Source organism: Phocoena phocoena, chromosome 18, assembly GCF_963924675.1.
Source record: "Phocoena phocoena chromosome 18, mPhoPho1.1, whole genome shotgun sequence".
NCBI lineage: Eukaryota > Metazoa > Chordata > Mammalia > Artiodactyla > Phocoenidae > Phocoena > Phocoena phocoena.
In genome coordinates, this window is record NC_089236.1 from 54,312,884 (window position 1) to 54,335,911 (window position 23,028).

The 23,028-nt window shown below is 36.2% G+C and overlaps 1 protein-coding gene across 3 annotated transcripts in view; it reads left to right on the forward strand.

Annotated features, from left to right (window-relative positions):
• NDFIP2 (Nedd4 family interacting protein 2) overlaps positions 1-23,028 on the forward strand; it is a 63,609-nt gene that overhangs the window by 19,708 nt on the left and 20,873 nt on the right. For all 3 annotated transcript variants that reach the window (XM_065896007.1, XM_065896009.1, XM_065896008.1), the window contains exons 2-3: positions 15,817-15,982; positions 19,953-20,086. In XM_065896007.1, coding sequence (XP_065752079.1) covers positions 15,817-15,982; positions 19,953-20,086 — 300 coding nt within the window. The remainder of the gene's footprint in view (positions 1-15,816; positions 15,983-19,952; positions 20,087-23,028) is intronic.

Here is a 23,028-nt window from a genome sequence, read left to right on the forward strand (position 1 = left end):
TCCAGTGGTAAAGAATCCTTCTTATAATGTAGGGGACGCGGTTTTGATTCCTGGTCAGGGAACTAAGATCCCCCATGCCGCGGGACAACTAAGCCCACGCGCCACAACTACTGAGCTTGCGTGCCTCAACTAGAGAGCCTGCGTGCCACAAATTACAGAGCCCACGTGCTCTGGAGCCCACATGCCACAACTAGAGAGAAGCCTGCGTTTTGCAACGAAGATCCCGTGTGCCGCAACTACAACCTGACGCAGCCAAAAGTAAATTAAATAATAAAATAAATCTTAAAAAAAAAAAGGTAGGAGGAAAACCAGAGGGAATACTTCACTGGCAGCTAAAGAAAAACCAATTAGAACTACATTCAACTGTGTTGAATGTACACCATACTCTCCGTATTCTTGGGTTCTGAAATCTGCGGATATGGAGGACAGACTGTACTATGCCATTTTATATAGGGATCTGAGCACCTGTGGGCCTTCAGTATCTGCAGGGTGGGAGTGGAGGGTCCTGGAATAAATACCAGGATATCCAGGGACGACTGTATTCAAGATTTTTGATAGGATGAGTAGGTTCTTGGATCTAACAATTAGAAAGAAGGTCTTTGTTCTTAGTAAGAGCTGTTTGAGTGAAAGCCAGCTGGTAATGGATTGGGTAGGAAATGGGAATTAGAAGTGCACAGATTTTTTTTCTTCTTCTTCTAGGATGTTTGTCATTGAAGGAAAAGAAGGACGAGATGAGATGGAAATAGTTCAAAAAGCACAAGATAAAAATTTAAATTTTAGCTGTGGGCAGGTTTTTTCTAAGTATGGTGTGAATAAAATATACATGTGGGCAGAGAGAAAGAAGTTAGTGGAGAAAAGAAAGGAGAGACATATCATAAAGAAAAAACAAACAAACAATCCTTTGGGAGGCAGGATCTTCTCTTTACAGTTATTTGGCATTTAGGAGTAAAGAATATAAATGGAAGCCGTACGCTAAATTTAGAGCTTCAGGGGAGAGAAACTGAAGGAGTTTTTGCCTGAAATCCTGTTTTCCTCTGAGAAGTAGGAGGCAAAGATTTGGACTGAGAGTTCCATGGTTGGAAGCGGGGGCTAGAAGAGTGGCGGAGCTGAAACGCCTGCCATGGTGATGACTAGTTCTGATGGCCCTGCTGGAATTGGAAACTAAATTTGTACTTGGCGCCCGTCTATACAGTTACGGGATTTGCTTCTCTCCTTCTACCAGGAGATAGTAGACAGACTCACCCCAAATTGGGTGTTGGTGGGGTAGCTGTGGCAGAGGATATGGGAACTAGGAAATTGAGGGTGAGTGTCATGCAGGTTTTTCACTTTATAATCCAGGCTACGTAGGATGGAAAGTAAACCAGGTGGCAGCAAATGGAAGGCCCAAGGAATAGACTAAGTGGAAGTAAGGGAGTGAAAAAGGCCAGGAGGTTGTGACCAGGAATTAAGAGGTAGAAATATAATAGTTTCTAGTAGAAGCAGTTCTAGATGACTCTCAGGTCAGAGAAGTAGAGAACTGATGGGGGGAGTTACTAGACCATTCAACTTTGCATATTATTGCTTCCTGTTTCATAGCTGAAGTGTTAAGTTGGTTTAGCTGTCTTGTATTATAGTAGGAATAAAGGTAGAGGAGATGATATTGGAGGTAGGGGGCTGGCTTGTAAGTTTTACTGATTGGGGAATGATTTAGACCCTTGTAAATACTAAGAACAGGATGAGAGAAAGTCTGGCAGGTTGTATAGACAGTGTGAATTTCGAGAAAGGCTCTTGATCTGGCATTGGCTGTATCCAAGAACATTTTCTTTGTCTTCTTGTTTCCAGATAAGGGGTGGTGGTGTGAGGATTAACATTTCGCGTTTGAGAGGCTTTTGAGGGACATAGTGCCATCCAGGGAAACTAGGATTTTGATTAAATGTAGAGAAATCATTTTGTAAACTGACTGAAGGTGTAGAGGTTTTTAATGATCATATAGGTCTCTAGTGATAGAGTGGAAGTTAGAAGCTGGGATTGTAGAGTTTTAAATTAATCTGTTTGTTAATACAACATATTTTTTTTCTATTTTCTTGCCATATAGCATTTTGTTTTTTTAACTTTATTTTAAAATAATTTTAATTTTAGACTTACAGTAAAGTGTGGAAAAAATAGTACACAGATTTCCCGTACACCACTCACCCAGTTTCCTCAAAAGTTGACGTTTTATCACATATGCTTTGTGATATTTTCTTTGTATATATGTGTATATATACACATACGCTATATTTTTTTCTGAAGCATTTGAAAATGAGTGGCAGACATGTTATCCCTTTACATCTAAATATTTCAGTGTATATTTTCTAAAAACGACATACTTTTACAAACTATTGTGCAGTTATCAAAATCAATGACATTTATGCAATACTGTAATCTATAAACATATTTTACCAGTTTCCCTACTAGTGTCTTTTATAGCAAAAGAAAAAACTTATTTTTAGATTAGGATCTAGTCCGTGATTAGCTATTGTGCTTAGTTAGTGTCTTTTTGTCTCCCTTAAGCTGGAACAATTCATTAATCTTATTTGTCATGGATTACATTAATGTTTTAGAAAGATTCATATCAGTTATTTTATAGTATACCTCACAAAGTTCCTTTAAAAAATTATACTTTCATCCATTGGTTTTAGAACTCATCGTTTATGATTACCTGAAAGAGTTATAACGATGGTTGTCAAATGGTGATTTCCTAATTCTGTCATTTCTTCTGCATTTATTATGTAGGATTCTATAAGGAAGAACTCCTGTAGCCTCCAGTTTATTTATTCATTTATATTAGTATGAATTCATGGATTTTAATTTTATTCTATTGATTACAGTCTCATACTATCACCATTTTGAGGCTCAGATCATCCCAGATTTGACTATCTGCTTGTATGTCCTTGTGACAAGTCCCTATCATTTTTGCACTTTCCTACCATAGAGCAGTTAGATAATGTGAATGTATCTGCTTTCTAAAGTTTAGTTTGGATGGAGGAAGCACTGTCTATGCTTTATATGTAGGGCTGCAGTGGAAAAATGGTGACCGATACAACAGTTATTGCCACAGTAGCTTACTGCTGCTATGCTGAGTGCTTAATGAGCATTTTCTCAGAGTTGTTTGTGGAAAGTTTGTGGAGGTTTTTTATCAGCTGGGCATAGAATAAAGCAGTTGGAACATTGGTGGTGTGTTGCTCACAGTGTTGGTGTGCCATCCTCATTGAAGTTCTAAGGAATAGATAATATTACTGACTGTGAAAATAGATTATGTAGACAAATATATAATGTGATTAACAACTAGTTAAGACAGAAGGGCACCATGAAGAAAACTCTTGTTATAGGTGGGAAAGAGACAAAGAAAAAGCCTTTATGAATCATTTTGACCTCCAAATGAGTTTCACTAGAATATCATCACACTCAAATGGTTACATGCTGGTATTACTTTATGTATTAGTACTGTTAACTGGTTGATGGAAAATAACAAGCATCATCTATCTGGGTTTATGTACCTTTCTTTTCTTGTAAAGACAAGAATATTATGAAAGGTTATTGAATGGATATAAAGTGTGTGGTGATTTTCTTTCAGTTTTAGTGTCATTGAGCAATTTTATAAATGTCAGTTTTCTAACGTGTAGAAACTTATTCCTATAAGCATAGATGGAAATCTCTTTATCACATATGTCCTACATTAAGAACAAAAAAAGATTGTTTCGTACTTTCTTTCATCTCGGTTCTAGAGAACTTAGAAAAAATACAGAAAAGTTAAAATAAAAACCCAACAAAATACAGTTTTCAAGCACCCATGCTACCCATTTGTCTGTTAACAATCATTTTGAAACTGCTAACAGTTCATCTTATTTAAAATAATATGAATAATATATGATTTACACACACACGATTTTGTTACTTCTTTAACACTGTATCATGAGCATTTCCTATTTCATTAAGTATCCTTTGGAAACACCACCTTAAATGGCTGTATAGGATTCTATTATATTGATACAGTGTGTTTATTTTATTTTGGATGAATAGATTGTTTTCAGTTTTCCATTTTTATAACACTATGATGAACAGCTTTACAAAGAAATCCTGTTTTAAGTTTCTGATTCGTTTCTTTGGATGTTGAATTTAAGAATTCTCTTAAAATGAGAATTACTAGGCTAAAGTATATTTTTATAAAAAGTGATCTATACTTATTTTTTTAAATACAAGCAGCGTAAGTACAAAAGAAGCAATCTAGGCACCCAAATCTTACCAACCAGAAATAAATTATGTTGACATTTGGTGAACACATTTCCATTTGTGCTTATGGACAGGAATAATGTAATAAGAATGGGACACTATTCTTTTTTTTTTCTCTCTCTCTCTCTCTTTATTTTTTTTTTTTGTCTGCACTACATGGCATACGGGATCAGATCCCAGACCAGGGATCAAGCCCATGCCCCCTGCAGTGGAAGCGTGGAATCTTAACTGCTGGACTGCCAGGGAAGTCCCACTATTCTATTTTTTTAAAATGAGAATACAAAATACGATTTTGTTTGGATTTAACAGCAAGGAAAAAATCCTTAAAGAACTGCTGAATTCTAGATAAAGGTTTCTTTACCACAGAGTTGTTAGGTTCTGTAGGATTTCACTAAAATTAAGAGTATAAAAATCAGTAAGAAATTGGAGTAATTTTTAAAACCTCATGTTTTGATTTTAGATATTAGAGATTAAATCCCTGCTGTGAAAGATGAGGTGAGTGGTATTAATACTTTCTCTCATGTTTTCTTTCCCCAGTTCCTGATTTTTATGTTGCTTATATTTTTACTTTTTCAGGTTTGCTGTCTTTGCCAGCGGCTATTTATTTAGTCTTTAGCTCAATGTTTAGCATTAGTTCTGTCTTTGAAAGGACTCAGTGCTAACCACCATATCTTTTCTCATTGCTTTTCTCCTTATTTACTTTTTATTTGCTTAATTTTATGATTGCCTGGTTTTCATCATGGAGTAGTTTTTCCCAAGGACTCATGGATGGTATATATACTTTATACATGGAAGACAACTTGGCTAGCTGGCTTTTTTTGGTTTGTTTTAATGTAAATATTAAAACTATGAAACATTTCAAGCATAAAGGAAAGTATAGAAAATGATGTAAAAGATATTTCTATATCCACTGTGGAGATAACAGATGTTAGCATGTGTTTGTTACAGTATTTTACTATTTTATACTTTTTCAGCTTGCTTTATTCACTTACCGTGTTTTAAAGATTTATCTATGATGACTCATGTAGGTCTAATTAATAAGTTTAAAATGAATTGTTATACAAATAGTGGAATAATATTTATTCATTTTGTGCTGACCAGACAGTTGTTATCTGTGTCTCACTATTACAAATAGTACTACCATGAGCATTCTCGTATGTGCCTCTTTATGTGCAAGTGTGAGAGTTTTCTAGTATTGACGTTTACAAGTGGAATTATTGGGTCCTACACACCTTCAGCCTTACTAGGAATTGCCAAATTGATCTGCAAGGTGGTTGAATGAATTTATATTCTTACTAGCAGTAGTTCGACTTCTACTCTATTCTAACACACCGTTTTTGCGTCTTTAATTATTAGAAATATTTACTTTTTAAATTAATAATTTATGTTCTTCCTGTGTGCTGTTGTTTCATTTCTTTTGTCTAATAAAATCTGTTTTTCCTAGAGTCTTCATTTTTGTTAACTTATATCAAAAGGTCACCCCTGTTGTGACCTGTTTTTGGTTTTTGTATCTCTATTCTTTAATAGTAAACTACTCTTTGATGGATAAAAGTCCTATGTATGAACAGTTATTACTGTTCTGTGCTCAAAGTCACTGATGCTTCTTTCTTCATTGTGTGAAGAGTCTCAGGTAGTTTATGCATTGACCTAGCCTTGCCAGCTCTTTGATTTTGTGTTGGGAGGGGGCAGCTCTTTGTGATTTTTGTGACTTTCTTTACTATTGACTGTCTTGTCTAGCTGTGGTAAGAATGTCTCTAGAGTAGTTACTCTAAAAACTTGGGTGATGTGGGGATGGAATTTATATCCTTCTTTAGCATGTATTAATTCAGTTATCTGTGGTTTTTGGATAACACTGTTAGTTTAATTCAGTAAGCTTTGGAGGACAAATATTTACTTATTAAGTTATGGTGATTGCCCGCAAAAGTTGCATGATTAAATATTTCAGGTTTCTACTATGTGTAAAAACACCATGGGAATCATAGAATATATGAGTTGTGATTATTGATCTTGAGATGTTCAGTGCATCCATTACTTGACCAAGCTCTCTCTTGCCTTTTGGTAGAAGAAAAACTCTGGGAGGCTTAGGGGACTGCATATTTAATGTGAAGCTTAATTCTGTGTCCTAAACTCTGCTACCTGTTTTAGGGGATACCACGATGAATAAAGCATACTTCCTAAATTTCACATGCTTATGATCTGACTAGGAAGGTAATAATATTCCCAGATCTAATTAAAGGGTCTCTAAGCTTCTAGGGACTCATGAAGTACAGCACAAACTTGGAACTGATCGTTTCCTGGAAGGAAATGGTTGCAGTTAGAGTTTACTAGCTCTTGTTTTTTATTCTCATGCCTGAATAGTTTTGCTTTTAAAACCTCTTGAATGTTCAGATTTTGATTGCTAGAAGGGGGCTTATTTTAATATTATTACTATACTTTAATATCTGAGATTCACTTCTCTATTATGAAGTATACTCTTTAGCCAATTTTGCTTTTTAAACTTTACCAGTTATGACATTTCCTGACTTATTTTGGTGCATGCAGGTAAAAAACTTTCTGGAGAATCTGTCAAAAGGTTCTTATTTAATTTGATTATGGAAACAGAAGAGAACCTTTCATTACAAGTTGCCATTGTCATTATGTTTATCATTGCTTATGTTGGATAGGATATGTTGACTGAAATAAACATGCACGACATAAACGTTGTGAGTTCAGTTTTATTCAGGGACCTTACTGAGGACTATAGCCTGAGAGATAGCCTCTCAGCTCCGAGGAACTGCTCCCGAGAGGTAAGGGAGGAGCCAGGATGCCTATGAACTTTATTTGCTGGGAAAACCAGGTAGTCAAGATAAAAAGATTACTGCTAAGCACAAAGAGGACATCTGAAGTGAATGATTTTGGTGCTTTTCTGTGTATGGGAAGATGCAAGAATCTGAGGTCATTTGAAATGTTCTTAGATATGTATCTTAACTATCTAAGGGCCAGTATATCCAAAGCACAGAATGTTTCCTGTTTTTCACCATCCTGAATCCCCCTCAGGGTGCGCTGTCCCTGGGCCATGGCAGTAGCTAATGGCTTTATCCTTGTAGAACTGGAATGGCAGGGAACATTTATTTCTTTACAAATACCAGTATGTTAGCTTATAAAAATCAGAACATTGAGCTATTTTGAAAACTCAGGGTTTGAATAGTTTTGTAAATTCAAACATTATCATTAAAATTTTCTTCTGCTTATAAAAAATGCGTAGGGGCACCTTCTCCATCGGTGTTTGTAAATTATGGTCCCCAAACCAATTAAGGAAATCTTAAACCCTGGAATTGCTCTGTATCATTATTTCCACAGCAGTTTTCTATATCCTCTAAGTAGATAATCTTAGCTTATTTTATTGCCCACCTTTGACACAGGCATCCTGCCCAGGAGGAGGGCCAGGCTGGTTGGGAAGCAGTTGCAGTGCCAAAGGAGAAAATTATCCTGACCAACATAGATAGTAGAGTGGGCTCAGTCCCACCCACATTACTGTGAATCTGTAATGAAAGAGGGATGGAAGGGATTTGAGGGAGACAATCACATGTCTGCCACAGATAACTTAATTGCTTAAGACCACAGCGTAGTCATCAACAAATATATCTCAAAAAGCTGCTTGAGTTGTAGAGGACAAAAACCCAAGTACTGGCCAGATTTGAAAAATGCAGTCTTTTAAAAGTAAACTTAAAATACATTATGTAACACATATTTTGGTATAAAACCACGAAAGATGAGGCTGAAGCTGAACATCTTCCTATGATAAAATATATAGACAGTTATGGCATACATTATGGTCTTTTCATGCTCAATTCATGTGTGCAAGATTGAGAAATTAGCAGGAGACCGAGAAGGTAAGTGGGGGATGGCAGAGAGCAGTGCCCCGTAGACAGACAACCTTAGATGAAAGTATGAGAAATTGCCAGCCCCGCCACTCAAATATTTTTTCTCCTTTCTTTTTTTTCTTTTCTCTCTTTTTTTCCCTTGGACTATGATAATCTGTGTTAAGATCATATTGACCTATTGCTAAAGAGGCATAATTATAGGGCAGATTTGTAAATATGTATTTTCTTAGGTAAGATCTGAGTAAGCTAAATAGAATTTTGAAAAGTGTATCTTTGTTGATATAAACATTTAAGAATAAGGTCAAGTATTTGTCATTTAATTAAAGGACTATGAACACAACTAATGAGTGTACCATATAGAGGACTTTGTATTCAAAGAGAGAATCTTAGGATCTAGCCGATTTACATTGCAGTTTTAGCATATAAAAAGGAATTTAACTGGAAGCTGAATTCTTCTGAAAATAGCAATTTATATAAGATCTTTATCCCATATGTTTGGTTTCTTTGTTTCTTGGAGGTCATTGGGATGTAAATATACTCTAACTCTTTCTCCTTTAACTTACTAAGGTAATAACTAGCTGTTACAGACTTCACAGTACTTGGGTTATAGCAAGGTTATTTCTCCAGTCTTTCCATTTTATACTGTTGTGACTGGTGACCTATATTGCATTTCCTTTTAATTTTAACCAAAGTTGATTCCAAATACTTTGGAGCTTATTTTTGTAGTGTTCAACAAGACAGACATAACCTCCAGTTTTGTAGAGCTCTTACTTTAGCTGGAAAAACAGATTGTAAATGAATGAGCACATAAATAATTGCTATTGTAGTAAGTGTGCTAAAGAACAGGGTGCTTTAAGATTGTGTCCTAATCTACTTTTGAGAGATAGGAAAGATTTTCTTGAGAACTTGATTTTTAAAAAAAATTTATTTATGTATTTATGGCTGCGTTGGGTCTTCGTTGCTGAGCGGGCTTTCTCTAGTCGCGGCAAGCGGGGGCTTCTCTTGTTGTGGAGCACAGGCTCTAAGGCATGCAGGCTTCAGTAGTTGTGGCTCGCGGGCTCTAGAGCGCAGGCTCAGTAGTGGTGGCGCACAGGCTTAGTTGCTCCGCGACATGTGGGATCTTCCTGGACCAGGGCTCGAACCCATGTCCCCTGCGTTGACAGGCGGATTCTTAATCACTGCGCCACCAGGGAAGTCTGAGAACTTGATTTTAAGCTAAGACCTGAACTGTGTGTAGAAGTCAACTAGGCAGTGCAGTATGGGAGGAAAAGAATTGTACATAAAGAGCCTAGAGCCCCTTTTTAGTATGTGATTATGTTTAATGTTGTTTTAAGAAATGAATTAATGAGTGGGTATCTAGGTCAGAAGCTCAGAACTGTCTAGTGTGGCAATATAAATTTGGTCTTATGTTCTTTAATCACGGTTGCCCCATTAATTATCCCTCTCAATTTTTCCTTTAAAAAAACAGATACAGTTCCTCATTTGCATTCTTCACATATATTTTTCCTGTGGTTACAGTTTCAGATTGTGTCATTTTTAATAGAAAGTTGTATATACATAAACCCAGGGAAGCTATTATAGTGATATTACATTGTCTGTGGAAAAAGCTTTTTTATCATAGGATATAGTGTTTACCTTAACATTGTTGCCTGTGAGACATGCCAAACCAGAAATTAGAGGACTTTTGCATTTTGGTTTTATTTATTAAAAATTTAAAAATTCAAAGTAATTTATGCTTAGGGTGAAAAATCAAATAGTAGAGAATGATGAAATCTGTTCCCCACCTGCAGGTCTTTGCTGTTTCTTGTGTGTCCTTCCAGAAATTTTGATTGCCTATATGTACTACACAAACAATCTCTTATTTATTTATTTATTTATTTTGGAATTTGTAGGAAATAGCTTTTTAAAAGAAAGTTTTACTGAAGTATAGTTGATCTACCATGTTGTGTTTATCTCTCTCGTTATTTAAAAAGACTCAGTTATACTGTATATATTCTTTTGCATCTTTCTTTCAGTTGACATATCGTGAGCAGACAGTAACAGTTTAAAAATGAAGTAAGAATCCTTTTTGTTTAAAAGACACTTTGTTATGTCTTGATAAAATATCTGATGATACTTGGTTTTTAACAGTTGTTTTGCAGACTTGTTCAGGTGACAGAGCATCTGAAGCCCACTGTGTTCTTTGTAGAACACCATGAAATAACGGTATTCTCTCATACTAACAAGAAAGGTTTTTACGAGCAGAAATATGCCTGTATTATATTATGAAATATAAAACTGTAACCAAACTTCTGTACTTCCAAAAGAAGAAGCTGAAAATTAGGCACGGCAAATATTTTTCCTTTGATGTTTACTTGTTGCTTATGCGCTCTTTCCTAATCATTTGTATCATTTTCGAATCATTTGCTAATCATTGCTTTATCATAGGCTAGTTCTCAGAAGAAAGGTATCCAGAGACAGCAAAAGTTTAGTGGAAAAAATTTGGTGGGGAGTAAACCTCAAATTAAGAAGATTCTGTTCATTTGCTTAATGGTATGTGTGTGCGTGAGGACGACTGCTGTAATGTAGTGTTATTGGTAGAAAATCTAGCTCCCTTTGCTAAGCAGCACTGTTTGGTGGGACTCTATCCTCTGAGCTATTGGTTTTAACACTTGGGCTGTTTGTAGAAATTTCTTAGCACCTTATCCCTAGGAGCATAGATAAGGTAGCTCACTTTCTTCTTGGGTGACTAAAATGAGTAGCTTGACTCTACAGATTGATTTTACTGCAACACATACCTGTTTGCTTCTCTAAATCAGGTGTTAGATAAGGCAACATTGAATGATAGAGGCTACCAGAGGTTTTTTTCTAGAATCATGTTATCTTAGAGTCAGAAGGAACCTTTGTCATCTACTAATTTTGTACAAAGGCCAAGAATCCCATTATATGTCAGTTGACCGACCGTGCAATTTTTTTGAGAATGAACGGGGTGGAGAAAACGCTAAATTGAATGGGGCTGTGACACAACAGGTGTAAAGTGGGACAGTCCTGGGGAAAACAGCTGTATGGTCATCCTAGTTATAAAACAGTCTTGCCAGATAGTCAGTCATCCAAAATCTGAAAGGATTTGTTGCCCCACAGAAAACCTAGTACTCTAAAAATTAAAAAGTTCTAACTAAAAATTAAAAATTTTTTTAATTGAGCTAAAATTTATCTCCTTGCAACTACTAACTCTTCTTCCCAGTTTTGCCCTTTGGTAATAAATGTAGTCAGAATATGGCAGTATACAACATATATTAGTTCTTTAGAAACTTTTTAAAATAAACAACTTTAGAGATAGCTCGTTTTTTTACTTCCCAAAAATCTTACAGTTCTGCCCTGTAGTTCAATTTCTGTGCCCAAACTGAAACAAAAGAAGAGAAAAGAAATGAGAAGAAAGGTGAAAAAAAGACCATACAACTGGCTAACCTACCAGGCCCTGGTACAGGGCACTGTTCACTAAACAACACTTGATTGCACTTCCATAATTCTCATCTTGGTATGTTTAGAAAACATTCAGTGAGATCTCTAGCTTCTCAGAAATAAAGTTACTAGTTATTACATTAGTATTTTATCACCTTAGAATAAAGGGATATGTATAGGAGACACGCCAATTAAAGTAAAAGAAGGAAGGCTAGACCTCCAGCTAGCTAATCATAATGATTACAGTTTCCTTATCATTAAAAATACTTAATATACATCTATAAAAACTAGCGATAGATAGATACGTTTAACAAAGCCCTCTTGTCATCCTTTTACCCTTCGGACTAAAACACTGTGGTTTAGTGTGCAACTTTTCATCACCCTGGTCACTAGATTAAAGATATTTTAATTTTCACGTGCTATTGCCCACATTTTTTTCCAGGAGGCTCATAAATAGGACAAGCTGGGAGGATAACTTTCTTTTTTTTTTTTTTTTTGGCTTGCGGGATCCTAGTTCCCCAACCAGGGATCGAACCCTGCTCCCTCTGCAGTGAAACCGCCAGGGAATTCCCTGGGAAGATAACTTTTGAGGTGATGTGTGGATGGGACACAGAGCCTGGTTCATTACTGAATATATGTAGGTCCCACCCCACTCCTCCCCCACCCTTTTTTCTTGCTGTTTAGGTAATTGTTATAGAATGTAAAATAGAACCATTTAACAACATAGCAGCATGATTAAGGAAAAATTTCTACAAATTGGCATTGTCTAATTTGATAAACATGTAACTTAATATGAACCCTTGTAAGAACTTAGTTAAAAGGCAATCAAATGTCGAAAAAATTAATCTAAGAAAATGGAAATTTTTTTCCCCTGCATCGGCAGGTGGACTCTCAACCACTGCACCACCAGGGAAGCCCAAAATGGAAATTTTTATTCGAGCCAGTCTAAGGATTATAAACTGGGAGACAGTCTTTCAGAGAGCTCCTAGGGCTGTTCTGCTGGTTAGAGGTCAAAGCACAGTTAGTTATATAAGTTTTTGAGACAAAGTAACATATTGACAGTTTACATAGTGCAACAAGGTGAGTAGTGGGGTCATTGTGACTCTTTACAGAATTGAGAAAGGAATGTTATCTCCTAAGGAGTTACCTTGCTGGCACCAGATGGAAATTAATTTTTTTGAGTGAGGAGGCATTCCTGTGTCTTCTAAGGGGATCTAATTAATGTATAGTGCAGATGTACAATGCACACTAAAGGGGAGGGGGTAGTGCCTCAAATGGCAGAAAAATTTTTATGTTAAAATTTTTCTTGTCCTTCCTTAAAAGTAATTTTGTCTCATCACACAGTAGGTTAATTTATGGAGACACCAAAGATATCAAAATACAGTGTTGCATTTAAAGTAAATTGGAAGTTCTATGCTACAGTGGGTAGAGATTGTTGACTGAGTTATTGGGTTTTATGGTTAACACAGAGCAACTGTTCACTGTACTATATATATATATATAGATAGATAGATAGATATAGATATATATATATATAGATATAGATATAGATATAGATATAGATGGTTTTTTTTTTTGGCTGTGCTGTGTGGCATGCCCGGATCTTAGTTCCCCGATCAGGGATCGAACCTGTACCCCTGCATTGGGAGTGCGGAGTCTTAACCACTGGGCTGTCAGGGAAGTCCCCTATATTATAATTTTGTAAAAATAAAACTGGAGGTATTAGGTAAGGCAGTTGAAATAAATTGGTGTGTTTTATAAGTTCCAAAGCTTTACTTCTGAGATCATATGTAAAAGTATCTGTAGTTATTCTTTTTATTATAGTTATTTGAATATATTTTGACAGGTTCAAGAAGAGAGTTGGTCATTCTGGGGAGCATATTTGTATATTTGATGTGGTGGGGGTGTTTCTTGTGAGGAACTAGAGGAGAGTTGTTTGTCATGTAGGATTTTCTCTTTAGTACATTTCATCTACATTTGCAGTATTAATAGTAGATATGGAAAAGTGGCTTCCTCTTTTTTGATACCTTCATTATTATTTGTTTAGTAATATTAATTACTATATTTACTAAATATACTAATATATTCTAAATTACTAAGTATTTATCTGTACTTTATTTGCCTTAACTTGTTCATCTGACATTTTTGCTCTTAAAAGTGTTGTCAAAGATGACTACATTGGGAATTCTCCTGGGTGCCTTGTAATGGGAAACAGAAGATGCTTTATGACACCAGGGCAGAGTGTTGCTAGTTAAGACGGTGCTCATTTAGTGCCTACTTGGAAAAGTGCTGCAAGTAAATAAATGTAAAAGCTCATACAGAGTTGACTTTATGCTTATTTGACCTTAGAATTCAGTTTCTGTGAGTGGATGCTGTTGTATAAACTTTGGTGCTGTTGACTGAAGAAAAACGCATAACCTAAAAATTGCGAATTATGTTTTATTTGAGGACCGTACTGAGGATTATAGCCCCAGAGACAGCCTCTCAGCTCTGAGGTGCTGTTGCAAAGAGGACAGCGAGGAGCCGGGGTGCACTGGAGTTCTTGCTGGGGTGGTGGGGGAGAGTAGGGCATGAGAAGATTACCGCTGATCACATGAAACAGACATCTTAAGTTAATGATTTCAGGGCTTTTCTGTGTATGCGGAGATGCAAGAGTCTGGGCTTACTGAAATTGTTCTTTAGATATGCTTCTTAACTATCTAGGGCCAGTATCCTGTTTCTCTCCATCCTGAGTTCCCCTCAGGGTGCACTGTGTGGGGTTGGCTGCAGTGGCTGATGGTTTGATGGTGGGCAACATTCATTGTTTACTGGAATGGCAGGCAACATTTTTTGTCCATAGTGTTATGGGAAAAGTTGTCTTCTTAAACTTGAGATGATTTTAGGTTTGTTTATACTGTTTTGTTAAAAGTTATAATACCTTTATGAACTCCCAAAAGTGTTTTGCTAGTGTAATCGCTTACCAAGACACATGCAGACAGCAGTGAAATAAATTGACCTCCTGTTTTACTTGGCATATTTAAAAAAATTCTTTAGAGGCAAGTGAGTGACTACTTATTGGACTGACAGAGTACCACATAATTTCTGCTTTTGAGTTTATAAAATAAAGTATATTAAATAAAAGGGAAGAAGGGTGGAACTAGTATTTGTTAAATGCCTTCTGTGTGTTAGGCATTATGCTGGATGATTTTCAAATATTATTTTACAATTCTGTGAGGATTTTGGTTGCATTCAGAACTTACATATGGAGACACTGAAGTACAGAGAAAATAAGTTTATCGAAGCTCGTAGAAAGTGGAGTAATAATTCGCCTATTCTTTCTAAAATCCAAAAATGCATTATATCACAACACACAGATTTGCTCTGTGACAAAATTTCTTTCCCTCCCTCCCTCCCTCCCTCCCTCCCTCCCTCCCTCCCTCCCTCCCTTCCTTCCTTCCTTCCTTCCTTCCTCCCTTCCATATAAATGAAGTAAGAGGTGTGCAGCCACGCTGCTTGGGTGTGATTCGTGGCTTTACCCTTCCTAGCTGTTGTGATGTTTGGCAAGTTACTCTAAGTCTCTACACGTCCAGGGTGGTTTTGGCTTGGTTTTTTTTCTTCTTTTTTTCTTTTAATCTGTCAAATGGGGATAACAGTTTAATAGTCTCTATCTTACAGGTTTGTTGTGAGGATTGAATGAGTTAAGTGATAAAGATCTCAATATAGTATCTAGCATTTCTTGAACTTTGAATACATTTGTTGTAATGACGTTTTTCAGAATTTTATGTGCACACTGACTTATTTTGCTTTATTAGTAATTCTTTTGGTACTTGGGAAAACCTCCTCAGAGTATTCCACGTTTTTGGAATGTATATATATTGTTATTCTATTTCATTAATTCCTTTTACATTTCTAGTTATTTTAGATACTAGTGTAATAGATATGGTATTGTGGTTGTATTAGAAGTTTTCTTTGCAGTACACAGTGATTGATGCGTGGTAGACAATATTTATTGTAGGATTGAAAGAACTTGAATCTATTTGTAATCATGACGTTTTTCCTCCATAAATCCTAACAATTTGAACTTCATCCTTATTGTAAAGAAACTATAAAAATTCTAAACTTCTTAATGACTGATTATGTCTCTTAAAAATTTTGTTCATCTTTTTAAATGCTATTTTACCTTGTTTTTAGCTAAAAAATGATTCTTTGCCTGAAATGATCTTTAAAATTTTTTTTAAAATTTGATTCACATTAATGTTTTCATTTTCCTTTGTTCTCTTAGCTTCACAATGAAGAGGATAATTCAGAATCATCTGCTGTAGAGCAGCCGTCAACTTCAAACGCAGCACCACAAAATGTGCAGGCTGCTCCTTCAGCATCTGGACTTGAGACTGACTCTTCTCCTCCACCTTATAGCAGTATTACTGTGGAAGTACCTACAACTTCAGGTATTGTTGTTTTTAGTGTGAAACAACTAGTAATGTTTTTTTTTTTTTTTGTGGTACGCGGGCCTCCCACTGCTGTGGCCTCTCCCGTTGCGGAGCACAGTCTTCGGACGCGCAGGCCCAGCGGCCACGGCTCACAGGCCCAGCCGCTCCGCGGCAGGTGGGATCCTCCCGGACCGGGGCACGAACCCATGTGCCCTGCATCGGCGGGTGGACTCTCAACCACTGCACCACCAGGGAAGCCCTAGTAATGTTTTTAAAAGCTCGATTTTTTGTTTTGTTTTTACCAGTATGGTTTTGTGTAATTATCAAGTCTGTTAATGGGCTTCTTCGGTTTTATGATTATTTTTTAAAAAGTTTTTCTAAAGATAGTTTATAAAATATTTCATAGATTACCTGTCTCATTGTTTTAAAAATTAATTTAAAAGTGTAGCTTGTTAAACTTTCTTATGCTTACTAGAATCCCTTCCCAGTGGATTAGCCATATAACTTTTGGAAGAAATAACCATATATACATATATATTCATGCACACATATAATGCATGCACACATGAATATATAAACATACCCGTGTGTGTGTGTGTGTGTGTGTGTTTACTTATATAGTCATAAACAAGGTATTATTAATGATGAATGTGAGAAGTGGTAAGTACACGTGAATGGAGGTGAAGCATACACATAATGTCCCCCCTACTCATGGTATTTTCCTGGATACAAGGCAGTGATTACTGCTTGCTACTGTTCATCTCATCCTTGCAGGTCATTCTCAAGAACTACCCTCATCTATTTCTCTGGTCACAATTTGTATTTTCCCAGTAATGCTAAGTTAATCATTCTATGATGGAAGATGCTGAGAGTGAAATTGCAATCCCCTTGTTGTGGCTACTGTTGCTATTGCTGTTTAACAGACTACCTCAAACCTAATGGAGTAAAATAACAATCATTTATGCTTGTTAATTCTCATGGTTTGGGGGGAACTGGGCTTCTTTATGAAGTTCTCTGCTAGGGCCTCATGTGATTGTTGTCTGATGGTGACTCTGGGACTGGAGGTAATTGCAGGCTTCCTTATTCACACGTTTGCTGGCTGATGCTAGGGCCTCAGCTGAGGCTGTTGGTGAGAACAACTATATGTGACCTCTTGTGGCCTGGGCTCTTCACTGAATGGAGGCTGGCTTCTAAGAACAAGCATTCTGAGAGAAAGCCAAATGGAATCTGTGACATTGCCTCAAAAGTCACAGTGTCACATCTGTCACATTCAGGCTGTTAGAAGTGAGTCACTTAGTCTCTATTCAAGATTATTGAGGAATTAGTCTCCACCTCTTCATGGGAAGAGTTTCAGAGAGTATCACCACCACAACTGTATACAGCCTCTTCCCTCTACCGCCCTCTAGAGCTTCTCCTTTGACAGTCTTCCCCATGTCAATAAATGGCTCCAGCAGGCCAGAAACCTGGGAGTCATCTTTTTGGTACCTTATTGTAAAATTACATGGTTTTTCTCCTTCAATTTTTGTTGTAATGAAATGTATTATTAACAGATTTCTTCTTTAAGCTAATCCATCCCTATATTCTTAGAATAAATTCTTTTTGTCATCATGTTCTAGTCTTTCCTGGATTTAAATTTGTTAATATTTTATTTAGAGTTTTTGTGGCTTTATTAGTGTGATCTATGACTTTATGTGCTGTCTTTTTGGTTTGGGTATTAATATTATGGAAGCAACATAAAGTGAATTGAGAAGCTTCTCATTTTTCTGTGATCTGGAATAGTTTTGATAATGTAGCATGACATTTTTAAAGGTTAGATAAATTTCAGCTGTGAAACAAGTGGAGCCTGGTACCTAGAAGTTTAGTTATTCTCACAGTCTCCTCTGTGATTTCTGGTCTTTTTAATTTTTTCACCTGTGCTAAAAGGCCATTCCTGACTATAATTGAGCACAAGAACTGAGTAATTCTAGAATTTGGGGTTTCTGTTTAATGAAAACTGTTGATATTATTTTTCTTCAGCTTCTTAGTCAGTGTTGTTATATTTTAGGCATGGGCAGTGCCCGTTTTCTGTGGAGATTATGTTCTTCAGTAGGTCACCTTATGGCTGCTTTTATAGATCTGAGCAACGTCAGTTATAAAAGGTGACATTTGCATAGTGTTGCACAGTTCACAGAGTACTCTTGAATACTCTTCTATTTCGTCCCATAATAGCAAGTAATAGCCTCTCTGGGTCAGTTTTATGGATGAGAAAGTGGAACTTCACAGTGCTTAAGTGATTTGCTTGAGGTCACATAACTTCTAAGAAGAGGAGCTGGGATTGGAGCTCCCCAGACTTTAAATTCTGTGGTTGAGAACCAACCACTGCCTCAAAGGGTAGAAGAAAAGTAAGTAAAATTAACAAGTGAAAATTAAAGGTGCTCCTTCCCAACTTTCACCTGTTATTGGTGGAGATATTTTTTCTATCTTGGGTCTTAAAATTTTTCAGAAACTTACACATCTATTTTTAATGTAAGGATCTCATCTCCTTGCATATATATATATGCCATTGTTCCAGTTTTAAAAATGTATAGTTTTAATGTTATTGCTTAAATTCATAATCATGATTTTTACTTAAATTTTGCTTCTACTCCCATCTTCAGAATTAAAGAAATCTATTTACTTGACGGTATATGGTGTTTTTACATCCTAATAATAAATCTTTTCTAAGAATTTATGACTCTTGTGACTTTTGGTGGATAACATTCAGTATTATACTCCCACTAACCACTTCCTGTTATTAGATTGAAAATTGCCTAACTTCAGATCCTTAGCTCTTATTGATAGCATTAAAAATACTTATTTTAAAACCTATGTACAAAAAAAAACCTATGTATATTAAAACACAACAGGAAAAGTATTGCTGGAGTGCAGTGTTTTTTCATGTGGAAAATGCAAGAAAATCTGATAAAGATAGGTAAAATTGTAAACAATGTGGAAGACGTAAAAATGCTGTAGTTATGATAGAGGAAACCACAGAGGTGATGTCAAACGTTGTGGTGTGTACTACTTTTAGAATCTGCCTGTTTTTTATGTCGGTGATTCTAGCATAAGTCTAATCAATTGATTGACCTGTGTGTATGATTTTACTTATACCAAAGTTGGCAATAAATGATGCAGTTTTTTAAAAAATTAGCAGTCTATATTTAATACTGCAATATACTTCTGGAGATCATATTTCAAAAATAGCTTAAAAATTGGGGAGGGAGAAATTCTTCTAAAAAAGAAAACCTAAAGAACTAGGTAGATGGGGGGAAAATGGAAGAAGGGACAAGAGTAAAAAAAAGTTAAAAATCATCAATCTTTTAGCAAAGAGAAATACTGAGTTTTCTTAGGAGTTGTTAAAATTGACCTGTGTAGAAAAATTAACGTCTTATATATTATCAAGTAAATATGAGAATAAATAAATAATAAAGTATTTGGAGTCAGGAAATCCCTGGCTTCTGCCACTTCTTGATTGTGTGATACTGGGCAGATCACTTAGGTGAACCTCAGAGTTGCTAAGGTTAATGTATTTAGCAGTGTTATAGTAAATGGCTAGTGCTGTTTCCGTGTTTGTTACCATTTTTCCTGATATTTTTACTTTTTGTCTGTGAGATTATGGGCAAATAAAGTCTTTGAGCATAGCAGTAGGAACATAGAGGATGCTCATATATGGTGAGGTGAGTTTACCTCCTTTGTGTTGCCCACATTTTCAGAGTCTCATTCTTGATGTTCTTGTTTGGTATATCAGCCATTAGATGACATTTGTCAGTTCTTTCTCTTGATAATAACTATAGGACTAAAATAATATATACGATGTAGTAGTAATTTATATGTTATATAGCTTATAACATAGGACTACAAATAGTGATAGTCTTTAGTGGCGTTCTGTAACTTATTAAATTATGTTCGGCTATAAACATAATATTAGTTTGTTTTAATGGTTATCTTTTTTAAAAATCCTTTTCTTCAGATACAGAAGTTTACAGTGAGTTTTATCCTGTGCCACCTCCTTACAGTGTTGCTACCTCTCTTCCTACGTATGATGAAGCTGAGAAGGCCAAAGCTGCTGCAATGGCAGCTGCAGCAGCAGAAACATCTCAAAGAGTAAGACAATGTTATCATTTCCTTCTGAGAATATTATTTGTGTTAATTGATATGTATATTCAGTAATATCAAAAGTAGTTCTTTGTGCTTGTAGTTTTTTTAGTATTTACTACTCCTTATTTGTGTCATCATTTTTTGGCACTCTCCTCTTTAAATTTACCTTCTGCATTCCTTGACCTTCTCATTCGATTTCGATTTCTATTGGTCTTCTCCTGCACCCACCCTGGTCATCCTAGGTGGAATCTTTACCAATAATTTATCATTTCCTAAGTCTTGATTTCAGGCATATCATGCACTAACCTACACCCCCCCTACTTCTGACTCCCTCATTCAAGTTACCCCCACCCCGTTGACCTCTTCACTGTCAATGAAATGTCTTCAATGTCCTTATTTCCCTTCTTATATAGTTTAGATTCTGTGGTCCATAACTATAATTATAGATCATTTTTTTCTATTCATTTTTTATATATTAGCATAGCCAGTTTCATGACTCTATGAATGAACTCAAGGTAGGTTAAAGACACAAAGAAGGAAGTTACCAGGCCTACAAAATTATGTTTGTCAATTCACTTTTTTTTTTTTGGTCCTTTGAACACATGCCACCCTAGAATTTGGGAATGATGGTCAAAGATTCCACCGCCCTTTTTTCTCCCTCATCTCACTGTCTTAGTAATAGAGTCAGTGATACACTATGTGTGTTATTTCCTGTTCTGGTAAAAGGAGTGGCTGTCTCAGTAATGGAGAATCAATGAGATGTATGTATGCTATTCTTCAGTCAGGTAAAAGGTAGAAATTATTTACATTTTAATGTGACTGCAAGCAGGACTAGAGTTTGTTACCTTTATTTCTTGCTTTAGTCTTTAGAGATGTCAGATTCTGGGTTAACCCCATTTTGTTCAGGAAAAAGACACAGAAATATCATGTGACACAGGAAAGCTAGAATTAGGTGAGGGGAAAAGGGAGAAGCAGGTGCTTGTATGTATAACATTCTTGTCCTGCTGCCATCAGGCCAGAGCCCAGCATGTAGATTATTTGATGGGTAAGCGTTTTTCTTGGACAGGTTTCTTTCATCAGCCACAACCCTCTTCAGACCTGCTCCCACTCACATCCTCCAACACACACAGAGTTAAACGTCATCATAAATAGTTTTGAGCACATAAGTAAAGGTAGTAAACCTCAAATTTATTATTGATTTTTTAAAAATTAATTAATTAATTGTTTTATTTTTGGCTCTGTTGGGTCTTTGTTGCTGCTTGTGGGCTTCTCCCTAGTTGTGGCGAGCAGGGGCCTCTCTTCAGTGCAGTGCACCGGCTTCTCTTGTTGTGGAGCATGTGTTCTAGACGTGTGGATTTCAGTAGTTGTGGCACACGGGCTCAGTAGTTGTGGCACGCAGGCTTAGTTGCTTCGCGGCATGTGGGATCTTCCCGGACCAGAGCTCGAACCCGTGTCTCCTCCATTGGCAGGCGGATTCTTAACCACTGCACCCCTGCACCAGGGAAGCCCCTATTATTGATTTCTTTTCCTTCTGAGGGGGAAGTAAGTTTCTGTTAAGCCAGTGGCATAAATATAGCTCAGTCAATAAGGATTTTTGATGTTGGGAGGGGAGAATTATGGAGAAGGAGGATAGATCTATTAAGGTGTGGAGTTTTTATTAGTGCATGTGTGTTTGTACATGCATTATATTTACATGCGCACACTCTCAGTGAAGTAGGACAGTAACTCCTTTTCTCAGGGAGTGTTTTTCTAGGGACTTTGGAAATGGTAAAGGTCCTTAAAGGATGTTTAGGACCTTGGGTCCTCTATTGCCCTAACTTCTACACAGTTGGATAGAACTCTAAAGAGAAAGTAGGAAGCATTAAGTCTTGTTCTCTGTGCTTTGAGGTAAGCATAAAGGTGATTTTTTACCTTTTGGAAAGAAAACTCTGAAGTGTTACTATTAAAAACTCTTCATTTCCAGTGTCTTGTTTTTAGAAAGTAATGTGATTCCAAGCCTGAGCTGGAATATGTCCATAAAGAAAAGTTTTCTGTTTTTACCCATTTCCGATACCGTTGTAACTCTAGCTTGTGAGAATTGTGGAACATTTTATGGAAAGCAAAAACAGAGTTGTATGAAGAGACTAACTTATAACTTAGGTCCTTGTAAAAAAATCTTTCAAATTCGTCCCTTTCTATCCCAGTGCTCCAGCACCCTCTTTCTGCAAAGTGTCATTCAATATGAATTTCTATACCTGATTCAGATAAAAAACTGGTCTGATTAGCACTTGAGTACATTCAGTTGTAAATGAATCTCAGCTGGATGAGCTGAAAGTTTATTTCTTAAATCCAGTCTCATTGGGGGAATGTAGGTAGCCTGGAGACTTGGAAACAATACTGTTTTCTACTATTTCGTATTTCTCATGAGTAGGGTTGCAGGTATGATTATGTGATGACTCATTGATCTACTGAAGTGTATTGCCCATTTTTAATATTTCTCTGAAAAATATTTGTTTCACATGATTCACTTTATAAAACTTTTAGAACATGGCTTGTCACTTAATCTCATATTATGACCATATATAGTGGATAGTGTTCATTTTTTGGTACCTTGTTTAAAATTGTGTCAGTAACTTGTCTTTTGATGTAAAAGCTAGCACTTGATAAATTGTGAACAACTCCAAGACGACCTTGTGTTTACATTTCTAGCACCTTGCTATTATCTGGCACATCCTTGGTGTTTAATAAATAACAGTTAATGAAGTTAATGAATGCTTTCTTTAAATTCGCCACTGTGGGAAATTAGAAAGAAAAATACGACTGTTGTCCTATTACAGCTCTTTGTTTTAATTTTTTTTTTTTTTACCAATTTTAGGGTTTATAAGTCAGTGTTTAATGTAATTGAAATTATTGCATAGCTGCTATCTTTTATTTTTTAAGTATTTTATGTAAATATTTTTCTGTTAATG